The sequence below is a fragment of the Myxine glutinosa genome, chromosome 6, assembly GCF_964187855.1.
Source record: "Myxine glutinosa chromosome 6, kmMyxGlut1.1, whole genome shotgun sequence".
NCBI lineage: Eukaryota > Metazoa > Chordata > Myxini > Myxiniformes > Myxinidae > Myxine > Myxine glutinosa.
Window position 1 is genome coordinate 80,157,717 of NC_136266.1, and position 13,502 is coordinate 80,171,218.

At 46.2% G+C, this 13,502-nt stretch overlaps 1 protein-coding gene across 2 annotated transcripts in view; it reads right to left on the reverse strand.

Moving 5' to 3' along the window:
* The window catches only part of LOC137429992 (rho guanine nucleotide exchange factor 26), a 110,965-nt gene that overhangs the window by 26,301 nt on the left and 71,162 nt on the right, over window positions 1-13,502 (reverse strand). For both annotated transcript variants that reach the window (XM_078780039.1, XM_078780038.1), the window contains exons 11-12: window positions 7,309-7,398; window positions 6,698-6,846 (exon numbers count right to left, since the gene is read on the reverse strand). In XM_078780039.1, coding sequence (XP_078636165.1) covers window positions 6,698-6,846; window positions 7,309-7,398 — 239 coding nt within the window. The remainder of the gene's footprint in view (window positions 1-6,697; window positions 6,847-7,308; window positions 7,399-13,502) is intronic.

The following is a 13,502-nucleotide window of genomic DNA, read 5'->3' on the forward strand; positions in this document are numbered from 1 at the left end:
TCAGCACATACAAGGCTTTCATCCGCAGCTCAATGGAATACTGTTCCCCCCTCTGGGCTGGTGCTCCTGCCTCACACCTTGCTCCGCTTCACGCTGTTGAGGCCAAAGCTTTCAGAATCATTGGAATCTCCTGCGATGTAGTCAACGCCGAGGGCCTTTCACTCACTCACCGCAGGCAGGTTGGTGGTCTTTCTGTCTTCTACCGACTCCTCTCCGGCCTTGCTCCCCCAGCTCTCTCTGTGCTCTGTCCCCCCAATATTCCTTCAGGTCGCACAAGATCTGCCTGCAACCCTCTTCTGGTTAAACTGCCAAAGTCTAGGCTCTCTGCTCACCTTCACTCTTTCATTCCCCTTTTCTCCCACCTCTGGAACAAACTCCCCCACTCCCTTCAATCCCACTCCTCCCTCCAGGTCTTTAAAACAGCTGTTCACCACCATCTCTTATCTTCCCCCATCGAAAACCTTGATCTTTTCTACCCCCGGTAATTCACCCCAGAGTCCTTGCAGTGTTCATATGTTTTAATCCTCTCCCACCTCCCCCCAAGTCCTCCCGATGTCACTGCTCTCAAATGTTGTGTTTGTGTCCTTCCCCCTCTCTTTTGTGTCCTTCCCCCTCTCTCCCCATCTTGTCTACCGCTCCCCTTGTTTTTTGTGTTTTGTGTGTCGGTTTGTCTTTTTGTGTGATTAATGTTAGCTCTTTCACGAGCCTCGATCTTGTATACAAAAAAAAAAAAAAAAAAAAATGAAGATCAAATAGCTGTACACTGAACCCTCGGCTATCGCGAACTCAGCTATCGGGTTTCTCTGCTATCACGGCGACCTAAAAAAAACCACCACACACGACTATTGCGTCCCAAATACGTGCTATAGCGCACCGGAAATGGTGGAAAGGGTTCTACGTCTTCACCGAGCGTGGGGAAAGAGAAACCAAGGGCAATCAAGAAGAGGAAGAACTTAACTTACGCTCAGAAATTCGAAATTGTGCAGTTGATAGACAATTGTGAAACGAAGCGAAGTGTTGGAAAGAAATTTGGGATAAATGAGTCAACAGTGCGAGGTATTTACCAAAACCATGATTAATGTAGAAACGTCGATAAGATTTAACAATCAACAGTGAAGCAAGGTGCTCCTTTATTAATACGGCACTGGCAGGTTATGAGGAGCAGTATCATGCCCAAATCAACTCCCTCCGCCAACGCCAGATCACCGAATTCTTACGGCCAGATTCGGCATCAGGACAAGTCTAATCGGGGGACATTAGGGTAACCGCGGGGGCGGGGGGGAGGGGCACAAACTGCTGTTCGAGACCTCAATCTATGATGTAAATGCTTGATAATAAGAGTTTGCCGTTAACAACCAACACACCAACGCAGTTCCAATTTAAAAACATTTTGCAAAGTCTCTCTCTTTTTTTACACTTACACCCACCCACCCACCCACCCACCCACCCACCCACCCACACACACACACACACACACACACACACACACACAATAGCCGACGTGCAAGTTTGGCGCCAAAGGCTTGGCCTGCGGGTGGGTGTGGGGGGGGGGGGCACAATAACTCATTTGGGTGGACATGGCCCACGAATGCCCCCCCATGACGCCGACCCTGCTTACGGCGTCGCAACGAGGCACAGCCCTCTGTCTTTGACGAGCCCTCTGACGTTGAGCGCTTCTCTGGTGCTACAGCTGACGCAATCCTGGACGAGTTAGAGGCACGTAGGGGTGGTCAATAAGACTCCACCCAAGCCTCGGAACCTACCCAACCACCTCAGCCCCTCATCGTCCCCAAAAAGGTAAATAAAATGGTAAAAAAGTACTTTTTTTACCATTTTATTTTTATTTACATTTTGTGATTCTTGTTTTAATGTTTCTTTATATGTTAATGTTTCTTTATATGGTAGAAACACTTGGTAAAAAAGTGGCAAAAATAGGTTAAATATGTGGTCAACTTGGGGGACCTGGCACCAATTGGAATTATTACCATACATTCTTCAGTTCGGCTATCGCGATTTCGGCTAACGCGCACCGATAGCGGCACCAATTAGGCGCGATAGCCGAGGGTTGAGTGTATGTTGAAATATATTGAAAAAGTCAAAACTTTACACGGGGTGTACTTACTTTTTCACGTGACTATATATACTAGCGCTCGCCTCACCACGCGTCGTCACTGAGGAGCGGGCTTATTTTAGCTGAGGATAATGACTGTACCCGAGTTGTTGTGTTGTGTTGTACCTCACCACCACATAATTCAAAATACCTCACCACCACGTGATTCAAAACCACCATAACCTTATCAAAAACACTTCACAACCACGGAAACAAAAGTTTGAGGGAGTCGTTAAGTGACAACACAGACACTGCCCAGATGTGCAGATATATAGATAAATGACTGTGCCCGAGTTGCCGTTTTGTCATGGTTTAAACCACTCATAATTCAAACAATTATTTTGCACAAATGTATTTGTAATATACGTGATATCACATTTTATAAACAATTGAAGTTGAAAAAAAAAAATTCCCGAAAAAATTCCAAAAATAAATAAATAATAAAATTGGGGGAAATTTTTTTTTCTTAATACCCTTAGGACATACCGACGGGAGAGATATGTGCATACCAGAAGTTTGGTACGATTTCACAAAAGTTTGAGAAAGTCGTTCAGTGACAACACAAGACAAGACAGGACAACACAGGACAGGACAGACACTGCACAGATATATATATATTACTTTAAGAACCTCAGGGAGGTGACCAACAACACATTGACTACCCTGACAGAACTACAGTGTTCTGTGGCTGAGATGGGAGAACCTACCAGAAGGACAACTGCAGTTTCTAGCCCCCACACCACCCATCCTGAGAAGTCCCTTCACAAATCTAGGCTTTATGGGAGAGTGGCCAGATGGAGGCCACCCCTGAGAAAAAAGCACATGACAGCATGCCTGAAGTTTGCAGTAAGGCACATGAAAGACTCAGAGCATGAGGCAAAATATTCCATGGTCAAATATGCTCCCCTTCCATCCCTCCCCTCTCCTCAAATGGCACCACAGCTGACTTCACTCATAAAAAGGCCAAATGCCTAAATTCTGTGTTTGCTTCCAAATCTTGTGTCCTCAGCCTCAGGGAACCAAAATTTTCCTTCCAAAATATCATTTCTTTCTCTCCCTTTCTTTCCCTCCCTCTCCATCTGTACACACCCTTCGCAGTTGCTCCTCACTGCTCCTGGACTCTGTGTCTTTTGTACCTCAGAAAGTGAAGAAGCTTCTGGGGACGCTCGACTATGATTCGGCAACTGGACAGAGCAGCATCAGCTCACGTGGCCTAAAAAACCTATTCTTGCACTTCCTCTCTCTTCCCTTTTCGCCCTGTAATTTACCCAAGTTCGTCTTCCATCTATGTGGAAGTCAGGCAACATCACCACATCACATACAATGTGAAAAAACTGATCCCCTTAACTACAGGCCTATCAGCATACTTCCAATCATCAGCAAAGTCATGGAATCCATCATCACAGTGGAGATTAAATCATTCCTTTTCTCCAATGACCTCATCTCTGATCATCAATTCGGATTCAGAATTGGTCACTCCACCTTGGACATGCTGCTTTTACTCTCCCAACAACTGATGTCAGACATGAGATTATGACCGCCTCTCCAGACATACCTCGAGCTTTTGATATTCTAGCACCCAGGAGTGCTCTCCAAACTCTGCCGATGGCATCTGTTGTGTTTAGCTTTCATACGTTTGGGAAACTACAGCGCCGTCATCAGGAACAGCCGGAACGGGAGTGACGGTTGGTTTTGTCTGATGTGAGAGGAACTCAGAGACATGGAGTCAGAGGCCTAAAGGCTGTGCTGTGATAACCTGTTGAAGCTGTTAATAAACCGTTGCCTTTTACAAGCAGCAAGTCTTGCATCATTGCTGCATGTAACATATGGCGACGAGGATGGCTGATTTTTCATTACCTCCACCTGCAACATTACTGCTGGTCCCAGGAGAGCCCACAGCCCCATGGCACTGATGGTATCAGCTGTTTGAAATGTACTTACGATCACTGGATTTTCAAGACATGGTGGCCAAATTCTAAATTCCTGCCCTAACCAGCAGATGGCATTGCATCAGCAGCACAGCAGTGCCCTCAGCCAATGATGCCACCAGCAGCTTTGTGCTGCATACAAATGAGGAAGAAGTGGATATCGTGAAGAAAATTGAAGCTGCATTAGCAGGGACGTATACACCACTAACAGGCATCTCAACGGGGCCATCTTTGGATACTACCCCACAAGTGCCTGAACAGAATGTACAAAAACACCGCTAGGCATTGCACTAAATGTGGATCACTCAGACATGCAACCCGTTCCGCAGAATGCCCTGTAACTGGCCAGTACTGTTGGATCTGCCAAAAATTGCACCACTTTGCCCAGAAGTGTAATTCAGCACCCACTAAACTTGCTACTGCATCTGGCACAGCAACTTAATCACCAGTCACAATCAACTCGGTGCGCCAGCCAGTCACTTCATTCAAAACCTGTGGATGCTGCACCTGGATGGGTTTGAGGGTTGTGGAGTAGCGGCTGAAACCCGAAACCTATCCAGGTTCCTCCTGATGACTCAATCTTTGCTCTTTACTTCTTCTGGTTCTTTCTGATGACTCAAATGCAGTATTTGGTTTTCTGTTTCAATGTGAATGACATTTCGATGCCGCTTCTGGATGATACAGGCGCCATGGTTTCGCTTCTAAATGAGACCTATGAGACAAAACTTATGACAATTATTTATTCACACATTCCGCTGAAACAGACTTCAGAGGCCATCTCAGATTAGCTCAACACCCAAATTACTGTGCTGGCATAGCCTGCCTACCAGTGCGGCACAAAACCGTTTTTCCCACCGCGTCAGAGGTACAAAAACAGCCCCTTCAGTTTTCTATATTAGTGCAATGGGTAACAATCTGATGTGAGCCGGTATTCCTTTGTCTCGTGCCACTCTCCATTGTCGTCTCCTTTCAGATGCATGAGGCCTTCGGATATGTAATTAAGGTTCTGTCTGTACGGATCCCCAGGGCACATATTTTGGGTTGTTTTATAACTGTAGCCTTTTTCTCTGCCCTCCTCCATTTTAAATTCACTTGGTCTCTGAGTTATTCGGATGGTGGCAGTAACTGATTTTGAATCATTTCTGATTCTTTCTGTGGTAGTGTATTTCTGTGCGATTTCTGTGGGAGTGTGGTGTAGAGAAAAACACTGTGGGAGTATAGAAATTCTAAAAATAGAAAATGTAGTTGCAATCGAAGCAGGATCATCTATCTATAATTCCAGTAATCTCTGTGTGTATGTCTGTGTGTATGTCTGTGTGTGTGTATGCGACCGCTGTTTCTCGACAACCACCGGTCCGATATACTTGAAACTTGCCAGGTATATTGCTGGGGACCCGAGGATGTGCCTTTTCAAGGTTTCATATTAATCGGAGAAGTAGTTACCGAGCTATGGCGATTTCTTTACCAAACTCCGCAAGCCGTTCGCTTTGGACCAAACCATTTCATGTAAATAGAGGGGGGGGATTGTCACCGTACTCGCAAGCCGTTCGCTTTGGACCAAACCATTTCATGTAAATAGAGGGGGGGGATTGTCACCGTACTCGCAAGCCGTTCGCTTTGGCTTTGCGAATGGACCAAACCATTTCATGTAAATAGAGGGGGGGGATTGTCACCGTACTCGCAAGCCGTTCGCTTTGGCTTTGCGAATGGACCAAACCATTTCATGTAAATAGAGGGGGGGGGATATAATTTTAGATATATATATAGTACGGGCATGCCCTAGTGGTAATAAAGAGGAAAGGATGAATGATTGATGCAGATTTTTCAAACACAGAAGAGAACAATAAACATAGGGGCAATACCCCTGGTGCTCACCTGGTAGAGTAGACAGTATACTGCACTGACTAAAGGTATTTTAAACCCATTTCAATGCTTGCTAGAAGACAGGGCAGCATGTAGAATCACACTAACATAATCATAAGACTTGAAATAAACAAACAAAAAAATACGTATTTTGGGGGGGCAACCCTCCTACCCCGTGTATCTCCCCAGGTCTAAATTTTTCCAATGACTTGAACAAACATTGGTACAACACAGGCGATTAAGGTTGTGGTCAAGTTTCAACAGAATTGCATATATAGTTTCTGACAAGAAACCAAATACATATTTTGGGCGGAAACCCCCCCTTAGATCCCCAAAAAGGCAGATTTTTTAAATGCCGTGAACAAACTTGGTACATCATGGGTGATGAAGGTTGTGGTAAAGTTTCATCGAAATAGTGTATGTAGTTTCAGAGGAAAAAGCAAATTCCTATTTTGGGGGGTCAAACCTGGATCCACTTTGACCCCCGGTAGACCACGTTAGACCACGATTGTTTTGAATGCCGTGAACAAACTTTGTTAGACCCCGATTTTTTTGAATGCCGTGAACAAACTTTAGTCACAACACAACATATATCATTTGTACCAAATTTGGTCGCAATCCCATCAGCGGTTTCGGAGAAGAAGTTTCAAGTGTTTACGGACGGACTGACAAACAGACAGACTGACGGACGGACGGACAATGCGCCATCGCATAAGCTCCCCTGAATTTCGATCCAGGTGAGTTAACAAGGTGGGATTTAAAATAATGATAAACTAATGATAAAAAAAAATGGAACCTTTTTTTCTTGGTGATGATCACAACATCGTTGAAAAGGAACAGATACACTTTAGAGTAGGTCTTGCGAAAAATTCCTGCTTCGTCACTCAACCAGCAGAGTTCACCCCGTTTACACAGCCCACGAGCAGAAGACACCAATGGGAATGGCTGGGGTAGGAAAGACAATTGAATACGTTCATTAAACCTTAACGAAACACAGTTCTGGTCTCACATTTTCACAAATATGTGGCTCACACCCTCAACTCTCACATTTGCTAAGAACAGCAGGATCTGGGAACAGCGAGTGCCCGGTCTGAATCTGGGATCATGGTGGTTCAAACTAGACCATGGCATAGTCAAACCAAATACTCTAAAATGGTACATGCTGCTTCCTTCCTTAATACTCAGCATTTTAAAAACATAGAGCAAGAACAAACAACCATAGGGTGGCATCAATTGCACAGGCTTTACAGTTCTAATGACCTCCTCCTGCATTACGCTCCTTGTAAGGGACATTATTTGATTACTTTGATTATAATTAACTATAAAAATCAGAGACACAAAATCGCGTTTGCACAAAATAGCTCATAGCCTCCACTGCTCAGGTATGTAACCAAATACGATCTTCACCTTGATTTTGAAAACCAACTGCTTCTGCAACGTACACATCATCTCGGTACGTTCCATGCGCTTCGCGCCGTCATTGCAATCCTTCACCAGCTGTGGCACACATAGTACAGAGCGGCACAGAAACATATAAGCCATATACCGGTATGTAAATGTTTGAACACCATTGTGTTGAGGCATGGAATTGATGTTGGTTATTTCTTCCTTTTCAGATTTGCTTTTAAAATTGTGAAGACATGGATTGCTGGACTACCAGACAAAGGTTTGTTGTTGTGGAATTGTTCTTTATAACTGGCTCAATTGTTCAAAGCACAGACAGCATTAAAATGTCACTTCTGTGTAAATGTGACTATCTGCAAATACTTTTTGTTGTTATGGGAATACATTTCAGTGATGATATGGTACAAGAGACGACCATGCGGTAGGTCATCACTGTCTGAAAACATCAACGGCAATTGCGAATATGTGCACCCAACGTACCCAGTTTTTTTTGTATACAAGATCGAGGCTCGTGTAAGAGCCAACATTAATCACAAAAAACATATAATAAAGGGAGCGGAAGACAATATGGGGAGAGAGAGGGAGGGACACAAGTGCAACAGTAGAGAACAGGGACATCGGGAGATCTGTGGGAGGGAGGGGGCTTGGGGGGAGGAGGCATGGGAATCGGGAGGGGTAAAAACACATGGACACTGCTAGAACTTCAAGGAAAGAAGTCGGTATTACAAAAAAGTGGATCTGGGGTGAAATGAACAGGGGAAAAACGATCAAGGTTTCGGATGGGGGAAGATAAGAGATGGTGGTGAACAGCTGTTTTAAAGACCTCGAGGGGGGAGTGGGATTGAAGAGAGTGAGGGAGTTTGTTCCAGAGGCAGGAGAAAAGAGGAATGAAGGAGTGAAGGTGAGCAGGGAGTCTTGATTTTGGCAGTTTCACCATAAGAGGGTTGCCGGCAGATCTTGTGCATCTTGAAGGAATATTTCGGGGACAGAGCACAGACAGAGCAGGGGGAGCTAGGCCGGAGAGGAGTCGGTAGAAGACAGAAAGTCCACCAACCTGCCTGTGGTGAGTGAATGAAAGGCCCTCAGAATCAGCTTCATTGTGGGAGATTCCTATGATTCTGAAAGCTTTGGTTTCAACAGCGTGAAGCCGAGCTAGGTGTGAGGCAGGAGCACCGGCCCAGAGGGGGGGGGGGGGGGAACAGTATTCCACTGAGCTGCGGATGAAAGACTTGTATGTGGTGAGGAGCTCAGGTGTGCCAAGGAAGGACTTCGCACGATGGAGGATGCCCAGTTGGTGACTGGCTTTGGAGGCCAGCTTGGAAATGTAGTTTTTCCAGGAAAGATCATGGCAGATAGTGAGACCCAAAATCTTGAGTGACAGAACTTGTTGGAGAGGATTGTTGAGAAAGTAGATGGGAGAGTTGTCCAGTCGGTCTTTTCAGAGAGACATAGTAAGAGTGTGAGATTTGTCAGGATTGAAAGACATGTTCCACTTGTTTGACCAGTCTGTGATTTTGTCCAGGTCTGCAGAGAGTGAGGAGGCTGCAGACTGCCGATCTGAGGGATGAGGTACAGAGCGACAGAGAGTGGAGTCATCATCAAAGAGATAGAGAAGGTTTTCCAGAGAGTCTGAGAGATCATTGATGAAGAACAGAAAAAGCACAGGGCCCAGAACACTGCTTTGGGGAACTCAAGCCTAAACAGGAAGGGGAGATGAGAGAAATCCATTCAGGGCCACATGTTGACTACGACCAGAGAGGAAGTCCGCAAGCCATGAGTGGAGATTTCCATGGATACCATAGGAGGAGACTTTGGTGAGCAGAGCGGGGTGCCAGACTGTATCGAAGGCACGTGATATGTCAACGGAGACAGCTCTAATTTCCTGTTTGATATTAAGGACCTCCATCCATTGTTAAGACAGCAGAAGCAGCATGTCCAGAGTAGATTTACCTGGTCTGAATCCAAATTGATGATCAGAGATCAAGCCATTGGAGAAGAGGAAGGATTTGATATCCGAAGCAATCATGGATTCCATGACTTTGCCGATGATTGGGAGCAGGCTGATTGGTCTGGAGTTACAAGGATCTGTTGTTGCACATTTTTTGTGTAAAGCGGTAATGTTGGCTGATTTCCAAGCTGATGCCAGATGACCTTGAGCAAAAGAGCAGGTGAAGAGAGATCAGCTGGGTTCGATTGGGTACGGTGGGTACAGACGTGGGTGCACATAGCATTGATGTGCTTAGCAATGATGAGTTCTGGTAGGTCTGTACTCCCACTCTCAAATCTTCTTTGTAGGAACAAAAAGAAGCGTTCTGGGAATTGGGGGTCGTGGTCAGCGAGAGTAGAAAAGAACAGGGTTGAAGGAAAGCATAAGGTGATGATGGGAGCGCATGATGGCAGGATTGTCATGAGACAACAGATGAAGTGAAACAGTCCTCAGACAAGACAATACATGCAGGTATACACACAATTAAGTCAAACTGATGCCAAGTCTGACGATTGCCATCAGTGTCATCAGACAAACAGAGATTGTCCAGGGTTCAGTGATACAAGAACAGCAAAACATCACGACTTAGTCCTCAAAACTTATCCAAGACATAAAGGTTTATACATTGGGCCTTGGCAGGACTCCACTCCAATTTTGGATACCCACTCAGTGAGATTACAAACAACAAGAGAAACAATGACGCAGGAGGAGACGGCTTGGTCCATGTGCCATATTGGCACACTTGAAAATCATTCTAAACACAGTGGGACAGCAGTGGTGGTGAGAGGGATTGAGGAGGGTGGAAGGTGGAAGTGGGTTCCTGAAAATAAATGAGAAGCGAGACAGAAAGAAATACATATAAACAGATAAGGTAACACAATGTATACAATGCAAATTGGTGAAAAATAGTTTTTATTGTATTTTATTTTAAATATCCCAATATCCAGAAGAGAAAAATAATGTGCACAACATCCACGGATCCAAAAAAAAGAGTCCCGAGCTCCCTACCTTCTTGGCTGGTGTCCGTGTCCCTGTTGCCTTCTACCTCTTCAAGTTATAAATATTTAAATATTGTACTTTTTAAATATTGTTTTATTTTTCAATTTGATCTTTTTAAATTTAGATATTGTATCAAATATTTGTTGCCTCTTCTGACCACCATTTAGCTTTCGTCTTTGTGCTGACTTTTGGGATGTTGTTTTTCGCCTCGATATCGATATCTCCAAGATCTTGTAACAATCTGTCTGTCATTCTATCAACCAAGTCCAGGTCTGCATGACTTTTTAAACCCTTTTTTAAACCTGCATAAATTTTTATCACCTCCACCGCCGAAGGTTATGTTTTCACCCCCGTCTGTCTGTTTGTCTGTCTGTGTGTTTGTTTGTCTGTTTGTCTGTTTATTTGTTGATGAACAGGATATCTCAAAAAGTTGATGATGGCTTCGGCCAAAATTTGGTGGAGAGGTTGGGTCTGAAGACAAAGGCAAAATTATTATATTTTTGTGAAGATTCAGATGTGGATCCGAGAAATTTTAAAGTGATTTTCCACCATTGAGGGATAGAGAAAAAAATGATGTATAGCATGATATCTCAAAAATTTGTGGACGGATGCAGATGAAACTTGGTGGATGAGTTGGGTAGGTGAGAAGAACAAGCCGATTACATTTTGGTTCAGGTACGATTGATTGCAGAGTCAGCCTCATAGTGCAATACAAAACGTAAAAATGCTCAGCCTTCCAGAAATATGCCTTCTACCAGGTGCCATTCTAGTTTAGATAGGTTTTCAAGGTCAGATCTGGTTGCAGTTTTTGTTATTATATTTTTCACTTTTCTCAATTTGACTCATAGCTTTGCTACAAGGAGATCATGATGCATCTCAGTCTGTGCCTGGCTTCCCACATGAACACAGCTAGATTTGGCTTCATTTGGGTGATTCAAGTAGAAACGTAGTAACACTGATTGATTGCACTGTCGCAAATTTAAACAACGTTCTGGTCATTTGTGGGCATCTTATACGCCCGGCTCAATCAGTCCATGTTAACGTCTATATCTGATGCAACAATATATATCTTGTTGCAGTTTTGAGTCTGTCAAGTGAGTTTAATAAAGGTTAAAGTCTGTCCCCCATAGTTAGTCACACAAGCAACATGAAGCCTCGCGATAGTATAGTTATGTCTTAGTATTTGTAAGCTTAGTCCTTTTCCTTTTTTAGTTCTGCGTTGAGTAGGAGCCAGGAGAATAGGCCCTACTTGCCACCGATTTTCCAGCCACCCTAGCCTCGATCCAGTTTACTAAGCATTGGTTGATAATTGGGCGAGTTAACATGAGGCAGGCCTAGGAAGGTCGGGGCGGAGTCGAGGGTGGAGCGGCAGAAGCAATGACGGTAAGCACGAGCCACCAATCAGAGCTCGGGGGTGGTGACGGCGGCGTGGCGTCAGAGGGCGTGGTGAGAAGAGTCGGGTGAGTTCCAGAAGGTTCGGGAGGCGTAGCTATAAAACCGGCTGCGCGAAAGCCCTCGAGAGGACTTACATCGGAGGACTGGTATGAGAGGACTTGCTGGGAGAGAGAGAGATAAAGGGCTCGCAGAGGAATGCAGAATAAGCGCGAGAGGACTTGCAGCAAAAGGATTGGCGAAAGAACTTGATGAACTTGACGCACTTGCACGAGAACGCGCGCGCTAACCAGTTCGGAGTGTATTGAAGAAGACGAGTTGGCCACGTGTGCGAATGGTACAGATACGCAGGCGCAGCCAGACGCGCTTATAACGAATACAGCGCATTTGAGACGCGCGAGTGAGCAAGGCTGAGTAACCGCCAGCCACGCTAAAGTCCGCCCTCTGCCGTTCCGCCCCATCATCTGTTTGTTCGAGAGATGCGCTACAAGTCCCTGCCTTCGCCTGCCACCATCTTCGTGGGATGTGCCGGGGACCGTGGAGAGCCGGACGGGGACCATCTCTGAACGCGTTGGGGAACACCTGCCCATCTGCAATTCCCTGTGTGAGTGTGAGACAGGCCCGTTGTCCAAGGGATAAGTTAAGACTGCTTAAGGATTGCTATGTGTCTCTTCGTCCTTGAACCTGTATATACGTGTGGGAATAATTAAACCCATTTGTTCTTCCTTTCTTCCTGATTCGATCGTTCTGTGGTTTCCTCATTGACTAAGCATGGCACGAATAAGATCGCTCCAATCGGGGTCCAATATCTAAGTAACTGCGTGGACCACGTGTACGCAATCCGATCGGTGTACTCAAAACCACACGTGGGCAGCTCTCAGGGCAGCGCGGGGAATTAGGTACAAGCGAAAAGTAGTCCCGAAACCCGACGCCACGTGTGTACGGGAGGGATGTCTCAAGTCTCAGTTCCGCCAGGCCCAGTAAAGACAAGGGGATTAATCCCCCCTTGGTAAGGGGAAGAAGGCCGGCGTAGAGAACCGTAACAATATATATATATATATATATATACGTATATATATATATACTAGCTGAGGTACCCGGCTTCGCCCGGGTTGAATAAGAATAAGACAAATATATGATGAAAAGAACATGTATATTTTAGAGCAATATCACAGTACATTTCCTACATGACGTTTTGTCAATTTTCAATTTCTCAAAACCTCTTGGTATACAACATTTCTGGTTTTCTTACTTGGTGCCAAGACATAAAGATTGCTTGGTTTTCCAACCCTTGAGCAGCCCACGTACAGCTGGCCATGTGAAGTACCCGGCATTGCCGGGCGGGGGAAGGGAGGGGAGGAGGGAGGGGAGGGGAACGGGGGGGGGAGGGGAGGAGAGGGTGGGGAGGGGAGAAGAGGGGGGGAGGGGAGAAGAGGGGGGGAGGGGAGAAGAGGAGGGAGGGGGAGGAGGAGAGGAGAGGAGGGAGGGGGAGGAGGAGAGTGGAGGGGGGAGGGGGGAGGGGGAAGGGGGAGGGGGGAGGAGGAGAGGGGAGGGGGAGGGGGAGGGGGGAGGTGAGGGGAGGTGAGGGGGAGGGGGAGGGGAGGGGGGAGGGGGAGGGGGAGGGGGCAGGGGAGGGGGGAGGGGAGGGGGGAGGGGGGAGCGGAGGGGAGGGGGGAGGGGGGAGCGGAGGGGAGGGGGGAGGGGGGAGGAGAGGGGGAGGGGGAGGTGAGGGGGGAGGGGTGAGGGGAGGGGGAGGGGAGGGGGAGGGGGAGGGGAGTGGGAGGGGGGAGGGGGGCTTCGCCCGGGTTGAATAAGAATA